The following is a 12,588-nucleotide window of genomic DNA, read 5'->3' as shown; positions in this document are numbered from 1 at the left end:
GCCTCTTGGCTGAGTTTATCATTACCATTTATCTCTGAATCAGTTATTTGCTATTGCCTCAATGCCTTTAGTTTAACAGTTAAGTTCTTGAAAAGCTACGTTGGGGAGCCACAACTTTGCACGGGTGTCTTGGTTGAGCGCAGCGCCCATTCATTGCCCGCGAGCGTCCATCCATCTGTCCGGCCGGCGGTCCAGCGAAAGGGGCTCCAGGCCGGACGCAGCCGCCACCTGGGGGACCGAGGCCAGGAGAGGGGCCTAGAGCGCGGCTGACCCTTGCAGGCCGGGGCAGGGGACGGTGGCCGCGGCCATGCAGTCCTGTGCCAGGGCGTGGGGGCTGCGCCTGGGCCGCGGGGTCGGGGGCGGCCGCCGCCTGGCTGGGGGATCGGGGCTGTGCTGGGCGCTGCGGGGCCGGGACAGCAGCAGTGGCGGCGGGGACAGCGCCGCGGCTGGGGCCTTGCGCCTCCTGGAGCGCCTTCTGCCCAGACAAGACGACTTCGCTCGGAGGCACACCGGCCCTGGGGACAAAGACCAGAGAGAGATGCTGCAGACCTTGGGGCTGGCGAGCATTGACGAATTGATCGAGAAGACGGTCCCTGCCAACATCCGTTTGAAAAGACCCTTGAAAATGGAAGACCCTGTTTGTGAAAATGAAATCCTTGCAACTCTGCATGCCATTTCAAGCAAAAACCAGATCTGGAGATCGTATATTGGCATGGGCCATTATAACTGCTCAGTGCCACAGACGATTTTCCGGAACTTACTGGAGAACTCAGAATGGATCACCCAGTATACTCCATACCAGCCTGAGGTGTCTCAGGGGAGACTGGAGAGTTTACTCAACTACCAGACCATGGTGTGTGACATCACAGGCCTGGACATGGCCAATGCATCCCTGCTGGATGAGGGGACTGCAGCTGCAGAGGCACTGCAGCTGTGCTACAGACACAACAAGAGGAGGAAATTTTTTGTTGACCCCTGTTGCCACCCACAGACAATAGCTGTTGTCCAGACTGGAGCCAAATATACTGGAGTCCTCATTGAGCTGAAGTTACCCTGTGAAATGGACTTCAGTAGAAAAGATGTCAGCGGAGTGTTGTTCCAGGACCCAGACACAGAGGGGAAGGTGGAAGACCTTACGGAACTCGTGGAGAGAGCTCATCAGAGTGGGGGCCTGGCCTGCTGTGCTACTGACCTTTTAGCTTTGTGCATCTTGAGGCCACCTGGAGAATTTGGGGTAGACATTGCCCTGGGCAGCTCCCAGAGATTTGGAGTGCCACTGGGCTATGGGGGACCCCATGCAGCATTTTTTGCTGTCCGAGAAAGCTTGGTGAGAATGATGCCTGGAAGAATGGTGGGGGTAACAAGAGATGCCACTGGGAAAGAAGTGTATCGTCTTGCTCTCCAAACCAGGGAGCAACACATTCGGAGAGACAAGGCTACCAGCAACATCTGTACAGCTCAGGCCCTCTTGGTGAATATGGCAGCCATGTTTGCAATCTACCATGGTTCCCATGGGCTGGAGCATATTGCTAGGAGGGTACACAATGCCACTTTGATTTTGTCAGAAGGTCTCAAGCGAGCAGGGCATCAACTCCAGCATGACCTGTTCTTTGATACCTTGAAGATTCAGTGTGGCTGCTCAGTGAAGGAGGTCTTGGGCAGGGCTGCTCAGTGGCAGATCAATTTTCGGCTTTTTGAGGATGGTACACTTGGTATTTCTCTTGATGAAACAGTCAATGAAAAAGATCTGGACGATTTGTTGTGGATCTTTGGTTGTGAGTCATCTGCAGAACTGGTTGCTGAAAGCATAGGAGAGGAGTGCAGAGGTATTCCAGGGTCTGTGTTCAAGAGGACCAGCCCGTTCCTCACCCATCAAGTGTTCAACAGCTACCACTCTGAAACAAATATTGTCCGGTATATGAAGAAACTGGAAAATAAAGACATTTCCCTTGTTCACAGCATGATTCCACTGGGATCCTGCACCATGAAACTGAACAGTTCGTCTGAACTCGCACCTATGACATGGAAAGAATTTGCAAACATCCACCCCTTTGTGCCTCTGGACTAAGCTCAAGGATATCAGCAGCTTTTCCGAGAGCTTGAGAAGGATTTGTGTGAACTCACAGGTTATGACCAGGTCTGTTTCCAGCCAAACAGCGGAGCCCAGGGAGAATATGCTGGACTGGCCACTATCCGAGCCTACTTAAATCAGAAAGGAGAGAGGCACAGAACGGTTTGCCTCATTCCAAAATCAGCACATGGGACCAACCCAGCAAGTGCCCACATAGCAGGCATGAAGATTCAGCCTGTGGAGGTGGATAAATGTGGGAATATCGATGCAGTTCACCTCAAGGCCATGGTGGATAAGCACAAGGAGAACCTAGCAACCATCATGATTACATACCCATCCACCAGTGGGGTGTTTGAAGAGAACATCAGTGACATGTGTGACCTCATCCATCAACATGGAGGACAGGTCTACCTAGACGTGGCAAATATGAATGCTCAGGTGGGAATCTGTCACCCTGGAGACTTTGGGTCTGATGTCTCGCACCTAAATCTTCACAAGACCTTCTGCTTTCCCCACGGAGGAGGTGGTCCTGGCATGGGGCCCATCGGAGTGAAGAAACATCTTGCCCCATTTTTGGCCAACCATCCCATCATTTCACTAAAGCGGAATGAGGATGCCTGTCCTGTGGGAACAGTCAGTGAGGCCCCATGGGGCTCCAGTTCCATCTTGCCCATTTCCTGGGCTTATATCAAGATGATGGGAGGCAAGGGCTTAAACAAGTCACAGAAACTGTGATATTAAATGCCAACTACATGGCCAAGCGATTAGAAAAACACTACAGAATTCTTTTCAGGGGTGCAAGAGGTTATGTGGGTCATGAATTTATTTTGGACACGAGACCCTTCAAAAAGTCTGCAAATATTGAGGCTGTGGATGTGGCCAAGAGACTCCAGGATTATGGATTTCATGCCCCTACCGTGCCCTGGCCTGTGGCAGGGACCCTCATGGTTGAGCCCACTGAGTCGGAGGACAAGGCAGAGCTGGACAGTTTCTGTGATGCCATGATCAGCATTCGGCAGGAAATTGCTGACATTGAGGAGGGCCGCATCGACCCCAGGGTCAATCCGCTGAAGATGTCTCCACACTCCCTGACCTGCATTACATCTTCCCACTGGGACCGACCTTATTCCAGAGAGGTGGCAGCATTCCCACTCCCCTTCGTGAAACCAGAGAACAAATTCTGGCCAATGATTGCCCGGATTGATGACATATATGGAGATCAGCACCTGGTTTGTACCTGCCCACCCATGGAAGTTTATGAGTCTCCATTTTCTGAACAAAAGAGGGCCTCTTCTTAGTCCTCTCTCCCTAAGTTTAAAGGACTGATTTGATGCCTCTCCCCAGAGCATTTGATAAGCAAGAAAGATTTCATCTCCCACCCCAGCCTCAAGTAGGAGTTTTATATACTGTGTATATCTCTGTAATCTCTGTCAAGGTAAATGTAAATACAGTAGCTGGAGGGAGTCGAAGCTGATGGTTGGAAGACAGATTTGCTTTGGTATTCTGCTTCCACGTGTGCCAGTTGCCTGGATTGGGAGCCATTTTGTGTTTTGCATAGAAAGTTTTAGGAACTTTAACTTTTAATGTGGCAAGTTTGCAGACGTTATAGAGGCTATCCTGGAGACCTAATAGACATTTTTTTTGTTCCAAAAGAGTCCATGTGGACTGTGCCATCTGTGGGAAATCCCAGGGCAAATGTTTACATTTTGTATACCCTGAAGAACTCTTTTTCCTTCAATATGCCTAATCTATAATCACATTTCTGAGTGTTTTCCTCTTTTTCTGTGTGAGGTTTTCTTTTATCTGCATTTATTAGTATTCTAATAAAAACATTTTGATTGGAAAAAAAAAAAGAAAAGCTACGTTGGAATCCATGCAATCTAGTTTGAGAAAGATAGAAATTGATCCTTCCAGCTGTGATTATAGGTTACTGCAAGATTCCCACCCTTTCTGCTGGAGTGTTGAGAGTCTGGCCCAGAGGTCAAATTATACTTTGTAATCTTGAACTAGATGGTGTTTATTATTTGATGCTTACAAGTACTGTTTTATTTTTCTCCCCTAGATGCAAACCAAGATTTCACTTTCTACCCTGAGTGCGATTGCAACTCCAAGAATTGTAGAGCTCGCCCACCCAAGGATCAAGTTAGAGGGTCTGTGCTATGAAAGACAAAGAAGTGAACTGCCCATCCGTCCTGTAAGCCATCACTACCTTGGTATCCTTCAGCTCACTTTTTGGCTGCTCCTAGGGTGCTATTTTGCCTCTACAGGGCATAGCCCAAAGTCACTGGAAAAGAGAATCTGGGAAGAGTGGTCTGTGGCAGGAAGAGAGACTAGCTACATGATAGGGAGAGAGGGAAAAGAGTAGAGCACCAAGAGCATGGGCTTTGGAGTTCAGTTTTGGAGCTGGATTCAAATCGCAGCCTCGTCACTACAAGCTCTATGACGTTGGGACAAACTTCCTGAGCCTTATTCATTCAACAAATATTTGGATGCCCACTGTGAGCCAGGCAGTGATCCCAGTGAACAACTTGGAGCTCTATGCTAATCAGGGGAGACAAACAATAAATTAGTCAACAGATAATGTCAGACCATGCTAAATGCTATGAAGAAAATAACACAGAAAATGAATGACTGTGGGGTGGGGTGGTAAGATACTTTGCCTATGGTAGTCAGTGAAGGCCTCTCTAAGGAAGGAACATTTGAGCTGAAACCTGACTGATAAGGAGTCAACCAAGTGAAGATCTAGAAGAATATTCCAGTAAAGGGAAGAGTACATGCTAAAGTACTAAAGCTGGGATGCACTTGAAGTTGGGTGGAGCAAGGTGAGCTAGAGAATTCTGGAGATAGCCGTCCTCACTGAGTGGTCTGCTGTGTTGAGCAATAACAGGTAAGTCATGGCACTCAGCACAGAGCCTGGAACCTCTGATGGCTTCCCTCCCTCTTCATCCTTGACATTCCCCACCATCAATTGCAGTGCCAACTTGGTGCCCTATTCCAGTTGGGTTTTCAAAAAATATCTAATGATCGTGTTGCCAAAAGAGGTGGGACCAGTTTCACCCTGTTTCAAGGAAACTGAGGATTTCATATGGAATTCTATTAGGAAAGAAAACCATTCTGGGAATCAGAAACCTTTGGACGAGTGTCTTAAGTTTACTGAAGTGACTTGTGACTGTCAGGCAAATGACTTTATTCTCAGTTTTTTGATATGTAAAAATGGAAGTAATGCAGATCTTTCCTTAATTGCTAGGATTGTTTGGGTTTATTTTATTTTTTAAGGTCTTTAGAAAAAAGGAATACCACTGCAGAAAATCATAGTCTTAGAACCCGAAACAAATCTGCACCAGTGCAGTGCAGAACACTTTCAAGACTACTGAGAGTGGTGTTAGCTGTCCACCCTAATTCTTTTGTTTGTTTTTTGTGGTGGTGGTGTTTTTTTTTTTTTTTTTTGACACTGTCTTGCTCTGTCACCCAGGCTGGAGTGCAGCAGCACGATCATGGCTCACTGCAGCCTCAACCTTCTGGGCTTAAGTGATCCTCCCACCTCAGCCACCTGAGCAGCTGGAACTACAGGCATGTGCCACCACCCCCAAGTTTTTAAAATTTTTTTGTAGAGACAGGGGTCTCACTATATTGCCCAGGCTGGTCTGGAACCCCTGAGCTCAAGTGATCCTTGTGCCTCAACCTCCCAAAGTGCTAGGATTATAGGTGTGAGCCATCATGGCTAGCCCCACTCTAATTCTTTTGAGTGAACATTTAAAAGAGAGTAGTAGATGTCATCCTAGATATTTTACCAATAAAGCAACATAACAGAAAGGCAATCTGGTAGATATGGTTTTTAAAGTAATACCAAAAGGAGTCAGTCAATATATGTTTATTCAGCACCAACTATGTGCCAGAGCCAATTTTAGCTTTTAGCAAACAAGTAATTCCCCTTGAGCAGCTTATATTCTAATGGGGAGAAATACAGACAATAATAAACAAAGTGATAAATGAGCTAATGTGGGTGTTGACATATGCTATGAAGAAGATTAAGTAAGTCCTGCAGAAGAAGGTAATTAGGCTGACTTGTCTTGGCTGGTCAGGGAAGACCTCCTTGAAGAATGTAATATGTGAGTCTAGAGACTTGAGTGAGGGAGAGGAAGCCAAGCCAAGGCTGAGGGAAGTTTTTTTTCAAGGAGAACTAGCAAGTGCAAAGGTCCTGAGAGGGAAGGAGCTGGTCCAGGAGCTCTGTGTGGCTGGAATCACAGGGATCAAGGGGAGGAGGGGAGGAAGATGAGGTCAGAGGGGTGCGGCAGCAGGCAGATCACATAGGGCCTTGTAGACCACAGAAGGAGCCTAAGTGATAGGGTTTGGCTCTGTGTCCCCACTCAAATCTCACCTTGAATTGTAATAATCCCACATGTCAAGGGAAGGACCAGGTGGAGTTAATTGAATCATGGGGGTGGTTTCCCCCATGCTGTTCTCCTGATAGTGAGTGAGTTCTCATGAGATCTGATGGTTTTATAAGGGGCTTCCCCCTTCGCTGGGCTCTCACACTCTCTTGCCCACCACCATGTAAGATGTGCCTTTGCTCCTCCTTTGCCTTCTGCCATGATGGTGAGGCCTCCCCAGCCACTCCCCAATGGAATTGTGATTCCATTAAACCTCTTTTTCTTAATAAATTACCCCATCTCAGATATTTCTTCATAGCAGTATGAAAATAGAATACACTAAGTGTGTGTATATATATATGTATATAATTATTATTATTATTTTGAAACAGGATCTCACTCTCTCACCCAGGCTGGAGAGCAGTGGTGCTATCACAGCTTATTGTAGCCTCAACCTCCCTGGGCTCAAGTGATCCTCCCACTTCAGCCTTCTGAGTAGCTGTGACCACAGACATGCACCACCATGCCCAGCTAATTTTTTTTGCTCAAAATTATTATTATTATTATTTTTAATTTTTTTCACTTTAAGTTCCGGGATACATGTGCGGAATGTGCAGATTTGTTACATAGGTGTGTATGTGCCATGGTGGTTTGCTGCACCTATCAACCTGTCACCTAGATTTTAAACCCCATATGCATTAGCTATTTGTCCTAATGCTCTCCCTCCCCTTACACAGCCCCTGCCCCTGACAGGCCCTGGTGTGTGTTGTTCCCGTCTCTGTGTCCATGCTTTCTCATTGTTCAACTCCTACTTATGAGTGAAAACATGCAGTGTTTGGTTTTCTGTTCCTGTGTTAGTTTGCTGAGGATGATGGCTTCCAGCTCCATCCATATCCTTGCAAAAGATATGATCTCATTCTTTTTTATGGCTGCATAGTATTCCATGGTGTGTATGTACCACATTTTCTTTATCCAGTCTATCATTGATGAGCATTTGGATTGGTTCCAGGTATTTGCTATTGTGAATAGTGCTGCAGACACTTCTCAAAGAAGACATTTATGTGGCCAACAAACATATGAAAATAAAACTCAACATCACTCATCATTAGAGAGATGCAAATCAAAACCACAATGAGATACCGTCTCACACCATTCAGAATGGTGATTATTAAAAAGTCAGGAAACAACAGATGCTGGCAAGGCTGTGGAGAAATAGGAATGCTTTTACACTGTTGGTGGGAATGTAAACCAGCTAATGTTTTTTTCTTTTTTGTAGAGATGCGGTTTTGCTATTTTGTCCAGGCTAGTCTTGAACTCCTGGGCTCAAATGATCTGCTCACCTCAGCCTCCCAAAGTGCTGGGATTGATTATAGGCACAAGCCATTGTGCTTGGCTGAGCCTAAGTATTATTATTAGCAAGATGGGAAACAATAGGATGGATTTATTTATTTATTTATTTATTTATTTATTTGAGACAGAGTCTCACTCTGTTGCCAGGCTGGAGTGCCGTGGTATGATCTTGGCTCACTGCAACCTCCGACTCCCTGGTTCAGGTGATTCTTCTGCCTCAGCCTCCTGAGTAGCTGGGATTACAGGCACGCGCCACCACACCCAGCTAATTTTTGTATTTTTAGTACAGACGGGGTTTCACCATGTTGGTCAGGCTGGTCTCAGACTCCTGACTTCGTGATCTGCCCACCTTGGCCTCCCAAAGTGCTAGGATTACAGGTATCAGCCAATGCACCTGGCCCAGGATGGTTTTAAAGCCTGGTGGCGATATGATCTGATTTGGGCTTTAGAAAGTACTTAGCTCATGAAGTTGTTGTGATGATTAAGTGGGAATGATTTAGGTAAAGCTTAGAACACTGTCTGGCTCACAGAACACACTCATTACATGTTCATTCTCTCCCTCAGTAACTGTCATGGAAGGCCGCATTGTACAGGAGCAAGGATGGAAGCAGAGAGACCGGTTACGTGTCTGTTGCAGTAATCCAGAAGAGAAATGATTGTGACTTAAGTAGGGATACAGCTGTAGACATAGAGAAATGCAAAATTTGGGATATATTTTTGTTTCTCTTTGTTTCCACTATAGGTAACTCCTGCTGCCATGATAGCTAAACCTAGCCCCCGAACAATAGCTCTAGCGAAGTTCAAGTCTGTTCATCAAGATTATCTACCTGACCGTGATGCCCACTGGCCAGTATCTTATGCTGCTACTCATTCCAAAGCATCGCCCAGGATTCAGGAACTAGCTAATCCAAATAAGAGGTATGTCAATTTCAGGCTAAAGTGGCACAGGAAGGGCTGGGGTTCTGGGGAGATGGAGAAAGTTGACCTAATAAGGCAAATGAAAAGAGTTGTAGAAATATGAAAAAAATTTCAAAAACATCTTACTTAACGAATTACATTTATTATGATACATCTATGGTCTTCTTACCGTAAACATAAGGCTACAGTTAAAAGGTTAGTGGACTAGGTATTGCAACTTAGATCTAGGATGGGGCAGGTGGATCACACCTGTAATCCTAGTGCTTTGGGAGACCAAGGTGGGAGGATAGCTTGAGGCTGGGAGTTGGAGACCACCCTGGGGAACGTAGTGAGACCCTGTCTCTACAAAAAATTCTTTAAAAAAATTGGCCAGGCACGGTGGCTCATACCTGTAATCCCAACACTCTGGGAGGCAGAGGTGGGAAGATCGCTTGAGCCCAGGAGTTTGACACCAGCCTAGGCAACAAAGTGAGACCCCATCTCTTCAAAAAAATACAAAACATTAGCCAGGTGTGGTGGCATGTGCTTGTAGTTCTAGCAACTTGGGAGGCTGAGGCAGGAAGTCATTGCTTGATCCCAGGAGTTTGAAGTTACAGTGAGCTATGATCTATAACACTGCACTCCAGCCCAGGCAACAGAGTAAGATCCTGGCTCTAAGAAAGAGAAAGGAAAAAAGAAAAAGAAACTTAAGATCTAGGAGACAGTCTGATAAGTATGTGTATGGAATTATTTATCTAACATATATTATTAAGTGAAACAAGTTCTAGAGCACAGCATGTAATATGTTGCAATTTGTGCAAGAAAAGACATGGGCAATATATTTGTTTGCATATGCCTATAGTATCTCAGAAGGGTATACAAGAAGCTAGTAATAATGGTTGCCTTTGGGGGCCTAGGGCACTGGGATAGGAGGAAGACTTATTTTTCAGTAAATAGGCTTTTGTATGTTTCCAATGTTTTGCATCATGTACGTGTTTGGCCTAATTCAAATAGATAAGAATATATAATTAACAAAGAAAAACATTGCCTCTCATTTCTGTTTATTTTTTGGAGGACCTCTTAACTTGCCCGAGCCTCAATTAATTTTGTTACCTTGACGGATAACATCTGATCCCTCTTTTAAAGCATCAATAGCAAAACCTAGGAGAGGCAGAAAAAGTTGTGGAAGTCTTGAGCCCAGGGAAAAGGAAATATGCTAGTCTTATATAATGACATGTTTAAAATGCTATAATGTGTTTATCCTTTAAAAAAAAAGAATTTGCCATCAGATGAAATGAAGCTCATTCTCTGTTCATTAAAGAGAAGAGGCCAGATGCGTTGGCTCATACCTGTAATCCCAGCAGTTTGGGAGGCCAAAGCAGGCAGATCACTTGAGCCCAGGAGTTTGAGACCAGACTGGGCAACATGGTGAAAACCCATCTCTACTAAAAATACAAAAAAATTATCTGGGCATAGTGGTGCACATCTGTAGTCCCAGCTATTCGAGAGGCCAAGGTAGGAGAATCACTTGAGCCTGGGAGGAGGAGGTTGCAGTGAGCAGAGATCGCACCACTGCACTCCAGCCTGGATGACAGAGTGAAACCCTGTCTCAAAAGAATAATACAATAAAATAAAAAATAAAGAAAAGAGAAGAATATGATCAAGTGCATTATCAAGGTTTTATCCTGGTGACAAAATTATTATTTGGTGGTAAGGTGCTGAGAGTGGCCAACTTCAAAAATTTTATTTTCTTAAGTCTACCAGAGAATACTCTGGCTTGTTTTAACATTGCCAAATTATGTTATGGTAAATGATACATAGGGGATACAAACTCAGGTCTGTCTGATTCCAAAACTCAAGTTCAAGACTAAGCAACTTCCTGAATTTACTTTCTGGGGAAAGAGAAAAGGTTTTGGAATCTGAGAGACATGCAAATCTGGATTTGTCCATAAATTCATTCATTTAACTTCATTTAACTGAGTCTTGATTTCCTCATCTGTGGTGGAGGTCATGAAAATAAAATGGGATAATATCATAGTACATGACATACAGTGGATGCTTGAGAAACATTAGTCACCTTCTCTGTTCATCTTATTTCAGGTTGATTTCTTTTTCCCCTATTTCAGGGCTCCTGTGCGTATTGTGTATTATGATCCAGATGTCTTTAAAACCAAGCCAGCTGCTTTGAAAGCACAGTGTTCTCAAAGGATCCGGGAGTTGTCACAACCTCTTAGACGTTAAATACAGAAAGCCACAACAGTCAGACCCTGGTTATGTATCTAGGACACATATTAGATGACTTAGTTCCCTGTTGTGGTACTGTCAGTTTACATTCACCCCTTGCTTCCCCTCCCACAAAATGAGACCTTTAGGGAAAACCACCACAATCATTAAATAGCAATTGTTGCTGTTACCTGTTGCTGAATCTTTAGCAGATTTGAGGACTCCAGCATGCAATAAATGAGAAAATGAGAGACTGCCTCGTTATCCTTACTGTTTCCTCACAAGCATCTTGGCTGCCTCATTGCTGTAGCTGACCTGAAGAAACACTCTTCCTTATATTTGTGGGTTTTGCTTTTCCTTTCCCAGTGAGTTCCATGTTCCCCAGTAGCTGATCCTGCCTCAGTCCCTTCTCCAGTAAGTCCTGGGAAATGAAATCATTCTTTGTGTTATTTCAGCATCCCCTTATTACTTAGAAAAAACACTGAAAAAGTGAAGCTCTTTTGGAAAAATTGAAATACTTTTTATAGTCTATAAATACAATTTATAATTGAAATTTAGGGAACAGGTTACCTTAATGACGATGTCACCAATCTCTGTTCCTTTACTCATGCCAGAGTCACTTACCATGAATGAGAGAAAAAGCAAGATGTTTGGTAAGCATTAAAATTCTCTGTAAAATTGCATCTGCCCAGAGTTTTATTCTCTCTATAGATCAGTATTTTACAAATTAAACTAACTTTTATGGGGCATATCTAGATTTGCATGAAAATGAACTTACTTGAAAGCCAATTTTACAGATGAATGAGTTCTACCTTTAAGGTCTTTGTGTTACAGAGGGGTAATACCACATAGTAGTTTTGAACTTGAGTTTTGGAATCAGATAGAACCTGAATTTGTCTCTGTCATGGATTATTTACCAGGTATGTGATCTTAAACAAACTTCCTAATTCCCTGTGCTGCAGTTTCTTTATGTAGAAAATGGGTTCCTGCAGCATTCTTGTAAAGATTAGATGATAAAATGTATATAATAAAGTATGAATTTGAAACAAAAATTTTTATTTAGAAATTTAGCTGTGACTGGGCACAGTGGCTCATGCCTGTAATCCTAGCACTTTGGGAGGCCGAGGCAGATGGATCACGAGGTCAGGGGTTCAAGACCAGCCTGACCAACATGGTGAAACCCCATCTCTACTAAAAATACAAAAATTAGCCTGGTGTGGTGGTACACGCCTGTAATCCCAGCTACTCAGGAGGCTGAGGCAGGAGAATCACATGAAGCCAGGAGGCAGAGGTTGCCGTGAGCCGAGATTGCGCCACTGCACTCCAGCCCGGGTGATATAGCGAGACTCCATCTCAAAAAAAAAAAAGAAAAGAAAAGAAAAGAAATTTAGCTGTGTTTCACATGTTTAAAGCAGCACAATTCACAATTGCAAAAATATGGAACCAACCTAAATGCCCATCAACCAACAAGTGGATAAAGAGAATGTGGTATATGTACACCATGGAATACTACTCAGTCATAAAACAAAACAAAATAATGGCATTTGCAGCAACTTGGATGGAGTTGGAGGCATTATTCTAAGTGAAGTAACTCAGGAATGGGAAAACCAAACATTGTATGTTCTCGCTTATAAGTGGGAGCTAAGTTGTGAGGATGCAAAGGCGTAAGAATGATAC

General features: G+C 44.3%; 2 protein-coding genes across 5 annotated transcripts in view; both read left to right on the top strand.

Moving 5' to 3' along the window:
• The window catches only part of SPMAP2L (sperm microtubule associated protein 2 like), a 79,555-nt gene extending 67,289 nt beyond the window's left edge, over positions 1-12,266 (top strand). For 3 of the 4 annotated variants that reach the window (XM_054484676.1, XM_054484677.1, XM_054484675.1), the window contains 3 exons: positions 4,134-4,265; positions 8,534-8,709; positions 10,815-11,587. In XM_054484676.1, coding sequence (XP_054340651.1) covers positions 4,134-4,265; positions 8,534-8,709; positions 10,815-10,929 — 423 coding nt within the window. In that variant the 3' untranslated portion in view covers positions 10,930-11,587. Of the gene's footprint in view, positions 1-4,133; positions 4,266-8,533; positions 8,710-10,814 lie in introns of all 4 variants that reach the window. The other variant, XM_054484674.1, reaches the window with a different exon arrangement.
• LOC134739415 (glycine dehydrogenase (decarboxylating), mitochondrial-like) lies at positions 308-3,798 on the top strand. Its single transcript, XM_063663669.1, is given in 2 exon segments — positions 308-2,780; positions 2,783-3,798. Coding segments are annotated over 2 exon segments (3,060 nt in total). The 3' UTR covers positions 3,370-3,798.
• Positions 12,267-12,588: the final 322 nt, after the last annotated feature.

This window comes from Pongo pygmaeus, chromosome 3 (assembly GCF_028885625.2).
Source record: "Pongo pygmaeus isolate AG05252 chromosome 3, NHGRI_mPonPyg2-v2.0_pri, whole genome shotgun sequence".
NCBI lineage: Eukaryota > Metazoa > Chordata > Mammalia > Primates > Hominidae > Pongo > Pongo pygmaeus.
This window is presented reverse-complemented; position numbering and strand designations above follow the sequence as displayed.